This window comes from Carlito syrichta, unplaced genomic scaffold, assembly GCF_000164805.1.
Source record: "Carlito syrichta isolate Samal-C Ts95f unplaced genomic scaffold, Tarsius_syrichta-2.0.1 Scaffold303667, whole genome shotgun sequence".
NCBI classification, from domain to species: Eukaryota; Metazoa; Chordata; class Mammalia; order Primates; family Tarsiidae; genus Carlito; species Carlito syrichta.
The window spans coordinates 716266-728539 of record NW_007247763.1 but is presented as its reverse complement, the minus strand read 5'-3'; the positions used below and the strand labels follow the sequence as shown (position 1 = coordinate 728539).

Below are 12274 nucleotides of genomic sequence, written 5' to 3'. Positions count from 1 at the left end.
CAATCCACTCACCTCAGCCTCCCAAAGGTGCGGGATTACAGGCTGAGCCACCAAGCCCGATTAAGAGTATTGTTTTATAAATGAAATACATTTTGGTATTTCATAAATACATTTGTGAATAGAAACAAGATAATGTGAAATTAGAATAGAATTATTTTTGAAAATGTGAATGACCTCATTAAAATACTTGGAGTCAGTAGAGACAGAAATAAAATAAAAATTGATCAACTATTTGTTTAATATATTCCATTCCATTTTTAAAAATTAAGATGCATACCTTTTAAAAGAGACATACCTGGATTGGCTTATGTTACACAATATTGTGTTAGAAATTAAGTCATAGTGAATCAGACCTTTTGTTCATGATTCCTATTTTAACCCAACATTAATTGAGCACCTACTTTTAGGAAGTCTTCATGTTTGTACCAAAAATGTTTAGTCCAAAAAGACCCAGCTTCTCCTATCCAAATTGTAGATTCTAGGAGAAGCTATCATCCTGGGGAGGGTGAAATACCCTGAATTTATTTAAGAAATAAAAAGTGGAAAAGACAGGTGATGGAGGGAATACATAACCTAGTTTTCACTGCTCAGCAGCAATCTGATCCAAATATAAAACAGGCACAGTCACAGATGCTTTACATCAATTACGTATTTTCCACCAATCCTACAAGATGGGGCTCATCAAACCCACTTCACAGTAGAGATCCTGAGGCTCACTGAGTCTGGTAATGTGCCAAAGTTCCCAGGGCTAGTAGTATCAGGGTTGGCACTAGCCCCATGGTCTAAATGACTGTAGAGCTTATACTGTTCCGGTCTTCCCAACTTGAGACAGATTCTGTATCTCAACTCAATTTTCATCTCAGTGTTCCAAAATATGTTCCAGGTGATACAAGGAATGACTTGTACCCATCTTACTGGGTGGGAATACATAGCCAGAACAATAGGAATTCCAAAATAATTGACAGGAATAAATAAGAAATGAATGAGACCATATTCAGTGATAGTATGATTATCCACAGTTGCAGTGTTAGATACTGTGAACAGATCATGGTCTCCCCAAATCAACCTGAACAATCTCTTCCCTGCAGAATTTCAATTAATCGATCAGAAGTTACATAAGAACTTAAGTCTGCCTGATAAAGAGTAGAAACAGATGAGTGTTGCTTCTCTAGCAGCCTCCCTCCTAGCCTCAGCCCCTGCTTCATGCTACAGCTGCCCCATTTCACACCAATTCAAGGACAGGGACCAAAGGTTTGCAGAAGGGAAACTGATCTAGAGTTTGCAGGGATTGTCATCTCCCAGAGAACATTTAATCCAAGAGACACACAGCCAAGATGAGGGATGAGGAGACCAACACATCATGTGGGAGGATGAGGGATACCAATACTAGAATATCAGGTGGGTGGTCACAATGTGAACCATCCTTGTATCTTCTCAGATACAGACAGTCCAAAACAGAGCTGTCTGTCTGAAAATCCTTTCACATCTCATTCAGGCTTCTAAGGTACATAAGAGCCTTAACAGCAGCATCTTCACGTATTAGAGAAAGTCATCCCAGCTTTGCATAGAGATGAAGGGAATAAGCCTAAGTGAGGATGATGTAAAGGTACAGCCAAAACAATGGGTGGCCATAAAGTCACATCCCAGTCGTTAGCCTTGTGAAGTCCAGAACTGTTTTGGATGACACCAACATCTACTTCAGGGCCCAGAAAGGTAAGGACTTGATCACAAGGCGATGGCCTCACGTCAGCAGAGGGCAGAGTCTCATGAAAAGTCTAGAGTCAATTGATGACCTTGCATGAGGAGGTGGGAACCTCAAAACCACAAATGATAGGGCCGCCCCTAGTGTTTCCTCTGCTGTTAGGCCCGGGAAGCCCAAGAAAGAGGTGTCAGGCCCAAGTGCCCCGACTTCTTCCTGGGGAATCTCAGGTAGATGACAGGTTTGGCTGACAGGCTGGTTGCTCAGTTTAGCAGAGAGTGGAGTCCCTGAACAAGGCAGGTGTCAAGTTAATAATCCTATAGGAGGAATGAGGCAACCAACTCCCTCAGAGGTGAACAGAAACAGAGGTGTCCTAAAAAGTCTAGTCTCTGCAGTCAGTTTTGGGAGGCCACAGGCAGAGTTTATAGGCAGGGGTTACTCCAAATTTGCTGAGGGGGATTGGTGGTCTCAGAGACATTAAACCATAAAACCAATGGAGGAAGTCCCATTCAGCAGAGGGAAGAGATTGTCTCCCTAGCAAGAGTAAGCATGATGACATTAAGTGACAATGTGCAGACCTCTCCCAGAAGGAAGAGGTCACATAGAACCCTGCCCCTGTTGTCAACCTGGACGTGGGGACATGATGAGTCACCCTCACTTCTCCCCAGGTAATCTTACAGAGATGAGGAAACTTAACAAAGGCGGCAGCCTCAGGCCAGCAGAGGGAAGATTTCCAATTTGTGCCAGAAGGCAAGGTGGGGACTCTGAAGACCCACCCCATAGCTATGTGGACAACACAGATTCCTTCCACTGTTGTTAGGTAAGGAGACCATAAACAGTTGTGATGATATGAGGCAAATTTCACTTTTTTCTAGGGTATGTCAGGGAATCGGGGCCTTACATTTCCACCAATAGTGTTTAAGGGTTCTATTTTTTTCTACCAATACTATGTCTTATAGTTTTTTTGTTTGAATGTTTTGTTGTTTAATAACCTTTATAACAGGAGTCAGGTGATATCTCATGGTGATTTTGATTTGCATTTTCCTGAGGTTAGTGAAGTTGAGCATCTCTTTGTATATCTGTTTGCCATATTTATGTCTTCCCTGGAGAAATGTCATATAAATAGTCAATTTCATGAAATAAAGATTATCTTGGAAATGTAAATGAATTATGTATTAAAATTTCTGAGATAAAAGAAAAAAGTAAAAGATTGTCCACTGTTTCTTTGCCTTATTCCTTTGGTTCTATCTTCTTGTAAAATTAAAGGTTATATACCTAGATTTGTTTAGATTATTCAAGAATTTAGGAGTAATTAAATTCTAAATTATTATACTTCATACACACTCGTTTATTTTTCCATCACTAACTGTGCATCTGCTTTTTGGAAGGCTTCATGTGAGTACTGAAGATGATTTTCTAAAAATCCACTTTTTTGTTCATTTAATTTTAGAGTATAGGAGCAGTTATTATATTAAAAGATTGTGATATACACACTTAGATGTAAAGAACAAGTCAACAGAGGGATGGAAAGAGAAGAGGTTTGACAACCACGTGTAAATGTACTTAGACAAGGCAGTTTGAAGTCTTAAGAAATTGAAAGTGCTTTGGTGGGAGATAATTTTAAGTGAGACTGCAAGGTGGACTGATGTCGCTGTGGAAATGGTGAGCATGGGCCAAGCCCTCATATGGTTGCCTCTAGGAGCTGAGAGACAAAGCCTGGAATGGTGAGCATTTCTTAAGAGTTACTTTGAAATCATGGAGAAACCAGAGAGACTTTCCACCTGGGGCATATCTAAAAGGTGTCCTGTGTTCTAGTCTTAGTGCAGGTGAACACAGTGCACAAACAAGGTGCACATCATCTCCACCCAATCTCTGAAAAATAAGGGGAATAGTCTCAAGGGATGTGGGACACCCAGAATTCTCTGTGCTGGCTCTCTTTGTCCTGAGACACCTAGAGCCTGCTCTATCAAATGAGCATTCAATAGCTTACCTTGTGAGTAATTTGACAAACTCTAAATGGGTGTAGATTTTGGATGATAGTTAGGTGAATAAGTATAGTGGTGTTTAATATGGAGGAGTGTCTGGGAGTTTAAAAAATATTAAAAATTGACAATAACTCTACAAGCTGAAAAGGTCTAAAAGACTGGAGCCCACACTGCTTGTTCCATTTCACTCTGCCTGAAAAAGATCTGTGTTCCTTAATTCACTTTTATTTTCAAGACTCCCAAATGTATCTCTGGGGATTAAAGGGTGAGAAATTGTGCCCAAAATTGGATTGGAATACATAGACAAAGCAATTTAAAAATGCCGCAATGAATAAAAGTTGCAAATAAAAAGGAGAAAGAGATGGTATTCAGTGACATTATGATCATCTACATATGCAATGTCAGACAATTTCAAAATCATGTATCACACAATCATCCTGACCAGCTCCTTCCTGTTAGGAAGTCATGTAAAACAGAAGTCACCTAAGAAGCTAATACTGGCTATTGAAAAGAAGTCTAAAGCAGCATCATTTTCCTCTGATAACTCACCACCTACCCTGGGTTCCCTGCTCTGTGATACAGTTTCCCCCTCTCTCCTTAAGCCTGGGACACAGACTTACAATGTTTGGGATAGGAACACTGATCCAGAGTTTGCAGGGATGTGGTATTTTCCAGGAAGCAGCTCATCCAAGGGACAGGAGCAAATGTCAGACAACTATAAATAAATGTTGTCAAGACAACCACCCCAAAAGATAGGAGGTCATTCAGAGATGTGCCCAAGTCTGCTCTCAGCCCTAGAAGGACCAGGCAGGGCAGTCACACTGAGCATTCTCTCTTTTGCCCCCATAGTTCTAAGCGAAGTGAGAGCCTTGACCTAAGGAAGGTGACCTCAGGGAAGTAAAGAGAGGATCCCAGGCTCTAATAGTTGCCAAGATGAGGAACTTGAATCAGGAATGGAAACCTGACTATGCTATCAGTTCTTGCAGGACCCAAACTCCTCTGGTTTAATGTCACTCACTAGTGCTTCTATTCAGGACATCTCAGGAAAGAGAGGACCTGTATCTGAGCAGAATTTACAGCAGGGGGCTGGGAGTCCCAGGACTGGTTGAGAGCATGGTGAGGTTTGTGGGTATGGTGACTAAAACAGGGATCACTAAACCCACAAATGAGGTGACTTGGAGGAACTCAGTCCCTGTTCTTAACTCCAAGAATTCCTGGGTAGAGCTGTAAGACTAAACTGCTTCTCATTTCAGTCTAAAGGTTCTCAAGAAGGGGAAGGCCTTGTCTAATAGGGCAACCTCAGTTGTTCAGAGGAGTTTCAAACCTAACAGGAGTCAAGGTGAAGATCACCTTTGTTAAGCAGAGGACTTCTCCCCCAAAGAGGGGGCCACCAAAAGCCCTAGCCCTGATTCTGTACATGGTCATCATTTGCAGCAGGCCTAGACTTCTTTAGGGACTCAGGGAGGTGAGGGCTTTGTTTGAAGCTTGGCCAACTCCAGTCAGTAGTCTTACAAGCTCTGTCAACATCAAGGTAAGAACCACGAGTAAGGACCTAAGAACCCCTGCATGCATAAGAATGTGGTCTCAGGGAATCTCACCCCTGCTGTCAGTCCTGGGAGACCCTGGGCAGCAGGACAGGATGTGAGTCATCATCACTTCCGCGTTGAACGCACTAACGTTCGAAGAGGCGCAGTGTCCGGTAACCGGAGGGTGAATTTTCAGAACTACCTTGAGTAAAGGTGAGATGCCTGTTTGATGACTGATGGGTCGACCGCTACTTGTAACATAGAAAGACCAGTAAGTCCTGCTGCTCCGGTGGGGCCCGGGAGGTCTCGGCAGAGCTGTCCGGCAAAGATCTGCGTGGGGTGGGTGTAGGAGGGCTGAGATGTGGACCTCAGTCTTAGGGCGTTGCCCCGATCCTGCAGATGGAGGAGAATTGAGTGCAGGTCCTGGGTGCTAATGAGGGAACCTTTCCCCCATAGGGCTGGCATCAGGAAGCGGCAGCATCTCTGCACTCAGTTCTAGGAGGCTCTGGGCAGACGTCCAAGTCTGGGTTTTCAGGAAGATGTTTTATTTGGAGGCAGGTGTACTTGGTCAGCGGGGGAGGAGTTTCATCATGTTAGATACCAAAGTGAAAACTCTGAGTGTTGGCCTAGGGACCGAGGACTCCGAAACAGTGACGTCCACAGCATACTGCCCCGCTGTCAGCCATCTGAGACCCCGGGCAGCCGCAGCCAGTTGTCGCTTATCTTCGCCTCCATTTTCAAGGCAGGGAGCTTGGTGTGAAGGGCACAAATCCCAATAGGTCGAAGGTGCATTCCCAGAACTAGTCTGGAGTCAAGTTGAGGTCCCTGAATGTAAAGGGAACACCAACATCCATAACAGAGAGGGACAGAGTCCTGGCTCTATGATGGGCCCTAGGAGGTTCTAAGCCACAGCTATAAGACTGAGGAGATGTGTCATTTACACCTGGAGGGTCTCAGGCAGAGAAGAGCCTTTGTCAATAGAGGACAATCCCATTGTCAAGGAGGAGTCTTGGCCTTAAAAGGAGTAAAAGCGGGACCCTTGGTGCTAATGAGTTAGTTTCCTCAGAATAGTGTGCCACTCAGAGAAGCACCCTACCCATTATCTCAGAAGCCCTGGGAGCCCTTGGGTGAGGTAACTAGATGTGTAGCACCCTGACTGCCTCTCTAACGACTCAGGGGAATTAGGCTTTGGCCTGAGGCTTGTGGAGTCAGGTCAGTAGAGGGAGGACGCCTAAATCCTGCCTGGAGTCATGGTCAAAGTCTTGTGTTAGGACTGTGGAAGCCACAGACTCCAGAACCTTGGGTCTGAGAGTTTCACTCTTGCTGTCAGCAGACACAGGTCCCAATCAGCCTTGGCAGTATGTGACTTACTCTGTCACCTTAGGTCTCAGGAATATGAAAACCTTTGTGTAAGAGGCATAGCCTCTGGACAGAATAAGTTGGAGTCCCAGAAATGGTGCTCAGTCAAGGTGAAGACCCTGAGTGAGGAAATAAAGCCTACTCACTATGGGAAAGAGCTGCACCTGATGTCCCTGGGAGTCTCAGGTCAGAGCTTCTGCCTGCAAGGTCTTAGGGAAATGAGAGCTTTGGTTTAAGGGCTTTGGAGAATATGGGCAATATGGCCAGATACAGCCATCCTCACCTCCTCCACTGGGTCTCAGGGAGGTGTAGCCTTACTATGAGGAGATGTCCTCAGGTGTAGAAAAAGCAGATCCCCAGGCACTTGTAGGAGTCAAAGTATGGACCATCAATGATCCCAGGGCAGAGAAGGTCCCACAGATTTGTCAGCCCTGCCCCTCCCCCAAGAGAGTAGTGAGCTGAAGCACCCCTCATTTCTTTTTTCTGAGTCCCAGGGAGCTGTGAGGTATCAGCTGCAGAGCAGAATGGGGAGAAGTTTCCAGGACTTGCCAAGAGTAGATATGAAGATTCCTTATGTCAACTGGGAGCACATTAGAACACAGAGGGAGTCTACACTGCTAACCTCTGCTGTCACCCAGTCAGCCCCAGGCAAGTTTAGGAAACTGCAGCTTAAGACCTGCTATTACTTCCATCACTGGGTTCCCAGGAAGCAGGCTAAGAACAAGAGCGCAGGGTGTTCTGAGAGCAAGAGCTCTCAAGGACACCTGCAGAGGCAGCTTCCTGCAAACCAAGGTGGGATCTGCCTGCTGAGGGTGCTCACAGGATCTTATTCTCCCTCCTCCAGGCACATTACCTGCCTTTCTGTCCACACTCCCACCTGCTGTCCGTGGCTAACCATCATGCCTCGGGGTCAGAAGAGTAAGCTCCGTGCCCGTGAGAAACGCCACAAGGCCCGAAGTGAGACCCAAGTTCTCCAGGTTGCTCAGGCCACTGCAGCAGAGAAAGAAGATTGCCCCTTCTTTCCCTCTACTGGTTTGGGGGACACTCCCCACTGCTCCTTTGCTGCTGGCATTCTCCAGGAGCCTCAGAGAGTCCCACCCATGACCACTGCTGCTGCAGATCTTTCATGCACAGGATCTGGTGAAGGTGCCAAGAGTCAAGGTGACAGAAATGAAAGTTCCTCCCAGGCCTCAACATCCACTGAGGGTTCTCGCAAAGATCCTCTGAGTAGGAAGGCAGGAATATTGATGCAGTTCCTGCTAGATAAGTATAAAATGAAAGAGCCCATTACAAAGTCAGAGATGCTGAAGGTTGTCAATAAAAAGTACAGGGAGCACTTCCCTGAGATCCTTAAAAGAGCCTCTGAGCGCTTGGAGCTGGTCTTTGGCCTTGATTTGAAGGAAGAGAACCCCAGCAGTCATTCCTACATCCTTGTCAGCATGCTAGACCTCACCGAGGATGGAAATCTGAGTGGCTTGAGTGGTGAGTGGGAATTTCCCAAGAATGGGCTTCTGATGCCTCTCCTGGGTGTGATCTTCTTAAAAGGCAACAGAGCCACTGAGGAAGATATCTGGGAATTCCTGAATACCGTGGGCGTCTATGATGGAAAGAAGCACTTAATCTATGGGGAGCCCCGAAAGTTTATCACTGAAGATCTGGTGCAGGAAAAATACCTGGAGTACCAGCAGGTGCCCAACAGTGATCCTCCACGCTATCAGTTCCTGTGGGGTCCAAGAGCCTTCGCCGAAACCAGCAAAATGAAAGTCCTAGAATTTGTGGCCAAAGTCAATGATACCATCCCCAGTGCCTTCCCATACCATTACGAAGAGGCTTTAAGGGATGAGGAAGAGAGATCCAGAGTCAGAGTTGCAACCAGGTCTGGCATCACTGCCATGGCCTGTGGGCATCCTAGGGCCACATCCAGCAGCTCTTCCCACCACTTGTGAGGTATAAGGCAGATTGCTCACTTTGTTTTTGAGGCAAGATGCCAACCTTTTAAGTAGTAATAGGCTGAGATAGACCAGAAAGATCATAATATATATCTTCTTTGTTTTCCTGTTATACATTAATATCTTTCAAATGTTAGTCTTTATTAGAATATTTATTTAGGTTCAGAGTAGATATTTATGAGTTAGATAAATCACACATTTATTGCTTTTGTCAGGTTTAAAAGTAAGAGTTTTGGTATTCTGTAATACATGTGTAAAATCCTTGGCTCTTTTGGGGGTTCAAAAACAATAAAACATGGCTTTGGAATGTTTGAGAAAACCTCAGAAAACAAAATTGGGGTCTTAAAATAGAGGATAATAAAGCAAAACATGTCAGGTTTTGGTTTGCTTCATTCACTTTTGTTTTTCTTTTTTGTAAAATTCAAGAGTAACTACTTGGTTGTCTTCATTGTATTCAAGAATGCAATAAAATTAAATAGTAATAAAATCACATGCTTTGCTTAATGGCTTATTTATTCTTATCATTAATTGAGCATATACTCTTTGGAAAGCTTTGTGCTAAGTTAAAGAAGGCCCTTCCCCTGACCTTAGATTTTTAATCTAAGAACAGTTATTATGTAAGGAAACAGTTATTATATAAGGAAGATGGTGTGATACACTGTAACACCTACAAAACAAGCTAAAGAAAACAATGGTAGAAGGAGATCCAGAAGAGAAAAGTCAAGTGTGAATTCCCCGAGCAAAGGCACTTTGTAGTGTGGAACATTGCAGTTTCCTTGTTGTGAGGTCATTTAAAGTTAGCTCCATGGTGGGCTACTTGAGGTTGTGAAAATCATAAGCAGGTTCCAAACCCTCAGATCATGAACCTTGTAGTTGAGAGACTAATCCTTGTATAGGAAACTGCCCTTAATAGTTTCTTTGGGATTGTGGGTAAAGCAGAGGGACTCTCTGCCTGGGGTAGGACTGAGAGCATACAGTGCTGTTGTCCCAGTGCAATTGAACACAATACAAAAACTAGGTGTTGGATGCATATTGCCTCCAGAGAGTTTCTGAGAAATAAGAGTGATACTCTCTTGTGGTTAGATGCCAGGAGGTCACTGGGCTGGTACTCTTGGTCCTGAGATGGGGGAACCAGAGTCTATTCTATTAATTATGTTATCTTGTGTGTAGTTTAGCAAAACTTCAACGTAGGGCTACACATCTTGTTGATAGTGAAATAAGTGAAAATAAGGATTTTTACAGGGAGGGTATCTGGGAGGGAGAGAATTGTTGGTCCTTGACATAATTCTATAAGCTTTGAGTTTCTGAAGCCCCTGCTTCCATATTAAATAACATACTCTCTCATGGGGAAAATGTTCTTAGTGTTACCTGCTTAACAGCATTTTGGTTTGTTTGGTTTTCTTTGTTCTAGAGCATTGCATGTTCTCTGATATCTCCTGGACAAGACAAGAAATCCCCAGAGATGATGGTAGTCTCTTCTTGTGTGCATATAATCACAGTAATGAGTGCCATTTATTAAAGAGCTAATATTTGCTAGGCACTTTGCCTAGTGCTTTACATACATTACATATGTTCCAACAATTCTGCAGAATGGGGCTTATTAAATTCACTTGACAGATGAAGAATTTGTAATATTTTCAAGTTCACATGACTGGTAAGTTGTTACTGAACATCAGCATCCTGTTGCTCACCACGCAGAAAGCCAGTCACTGAGATGACTATTGCTAGGGAAGAAGCCTTTATTATTTTCCAAGTGACATCAACTGGAGAGATGGGAGTCAAACTTCCAATCTAGCCTTCCTCCCTCACTAAAGTTAAGGGTTTATAAAGCCAGGAAGAAAGACAGGAGGGACAAAGAAGAGGAGTTAGTCAACAAGCGGCATGAGGTCGAATGAGGGGTCTAATGTCTCATTGCAACCCATGGGGGGGCAGGAATTAGGGAGAAGTAAGGAAGAGGAACTCGTCAACAGGCAGCAGGTGCATTTCACTGTACAAATGTTAAGTTTCTTAATCCTCAGTTCTGTGGGTATCTGACTTGTTGGAAATGTGGGTGGGTTTCAAAGTGACAAGTCTGGGATCAGACCCCTGGTCTGAATCCTTCTAGAGCCCACGCTGTCCTGTTCTTGAAACTTAAGGCCAACCATTCTGTCTCTTAATTCTTCTCACTAATCCACAATATATCTCAAGTGATAAATAAAAGCAGGCCCCCCAAAAAAGGTGAAAATGAGGATCAAACACAATTTGGGACTGTCTGTGGGTCTTGTTTGCCTGGGGGTCTTCCCACCCCTACCCCCAGGGTTCCTTCAGAGCTGACTCTACCCTGGTCCCAGCACATGGGTCCAGTCCTAGCACTTCCCATCTTACAGCAGCCTATCCCTGTATTTTCCCCTCTGTGCCCTCCTGCCCAAACTGGAATCAACCTACTGGCCAGTTCTTCACTACATCCTTCTAAAGCCTGCACCCACTTGCAGAGGAATGAACAGTTCAGACTCACTTGCCTTGACCTTGACATATAGGCTCTCAACTACTTGGAGGTCTCACCCTTCCCATGAACTCTCTGACCACATTAGCACCCTCCACGTAATTGTTCACTTCAGACAGTGAAGTTTAGACACCTCTTCATCCCCCGGGTACTGTCACCACATTCAAAGTGAGAAGAATCTATTTGACACAGAATCTACTGGTTCTTGGTTTATAGCCTTGAGGTTAGTGAGGAGGTTTTTATTTTTAAACCACTTTGATATTTGCAGTAGGATTTTAATAGAGTATTTTATTTGAGACTGGTCACTGAACACACATACCATTGAGTGAACATACTTAGGTGGTCAACAACCAAAGCCTCCCCCTCTTAAGTGGTAAATAAGGAACGACAGAAAAAAATCACTGTGTAAGCAAATACCCACTAGGTTGAATCCCTAAAAATTCTTCTTGGAGTCCTTCTCAGAGGTGAAAAATGGCTCTTTGGCAAACATGCTAGCTTTGAATAAAAAGGAGAAGAAATTACCATCCTTTCATTTACTCTTGTCAGTAACTGTCTTCCCCAGGAGAAAATGTGTGTTTAATTGTACCAGTTCAGGTGTTCAGGCATGTTAAGTCAAGTGGTGGGTCACTATGATTTCGACCATACACTAAGAGGTAGAAAAAATTCTCAACCTATTGAAATTATGCAGATCATTATAAAGTGTCATGCAGAAAGGTGCTATTGAGTGACAAAGACGAGTAAAGAGATTTACAGGGTCATTTTGAAAATTAGGTGTGACTTCATGTTTGGAAACATCTGTCTCATAGTAGACACAAGACCAACTTGGAAAATTTCGAAGCAAATTTTGCCTTCTTAGAAACTCCTCCAAGAAATGAAGAGGGTTGTTTTCATTGAAAACTGTGTAGCAGTTTATGAGAGAGACAATAAGTGCTCATCCACATGATGTCTTCTCTCCTTCCTGGGCTCATGGAAAAACTACATTCCCAGTGCACTTGTAGTTAGGAAGAGTCACGTGCCTAAGTTCTAAGCAAAGGCAGGTGAGAGTCAGTCTGTCACCTCTGTGCTTTGGCATCCATTCAGCAGCAAACATAGAATCCATGAGATGTGGAGTCATATGATGGAAATAGTGTGGATACCTGTCACCGGATAGCAGAGAACCTTTGTCAACCTACATTCGATTTTATGTGCACAAAAAAGAAACTTTTGTTGTGCCAAGCCACTCAGATTCCAAGTTTTTTTTCTGTTACATTTGTTAGCAGCTACTTTACCTGAGT

The 12274-nt window shown here is 43.8% G+C and overlaps 1 protein-coding gene across 1 annotated transcript; it reads left to right on the top strand.

Annotated features, from left to right (window-relative positions):
• Positions 1-7468: 7468 nt before the first annotated feature.
• Positions 7469-8515, top strand: MAGEB1 (MAGE family member B1). Its single transcript, XM_008058973.1, has one exon. The coding sequence runs from the start codon at positions 7469-7471 to the stop codon at positions 8513-8515; it is 1047 nt and encodes a 348-aa protein (XP_008057164.1).
• The last annotated feature ends 3759 nt before the right edge of the window (positions 8516-12274 follow it).

Coding starts and splice junctions, on each gene's coding strand:
- MAGEB1 (XM_008058973.1), top strand. CDS start 7,469: ATGCCTCGGGGTCAGAAGAGTAAGCTCCGTGCCCGTGAGAAACGCCAC.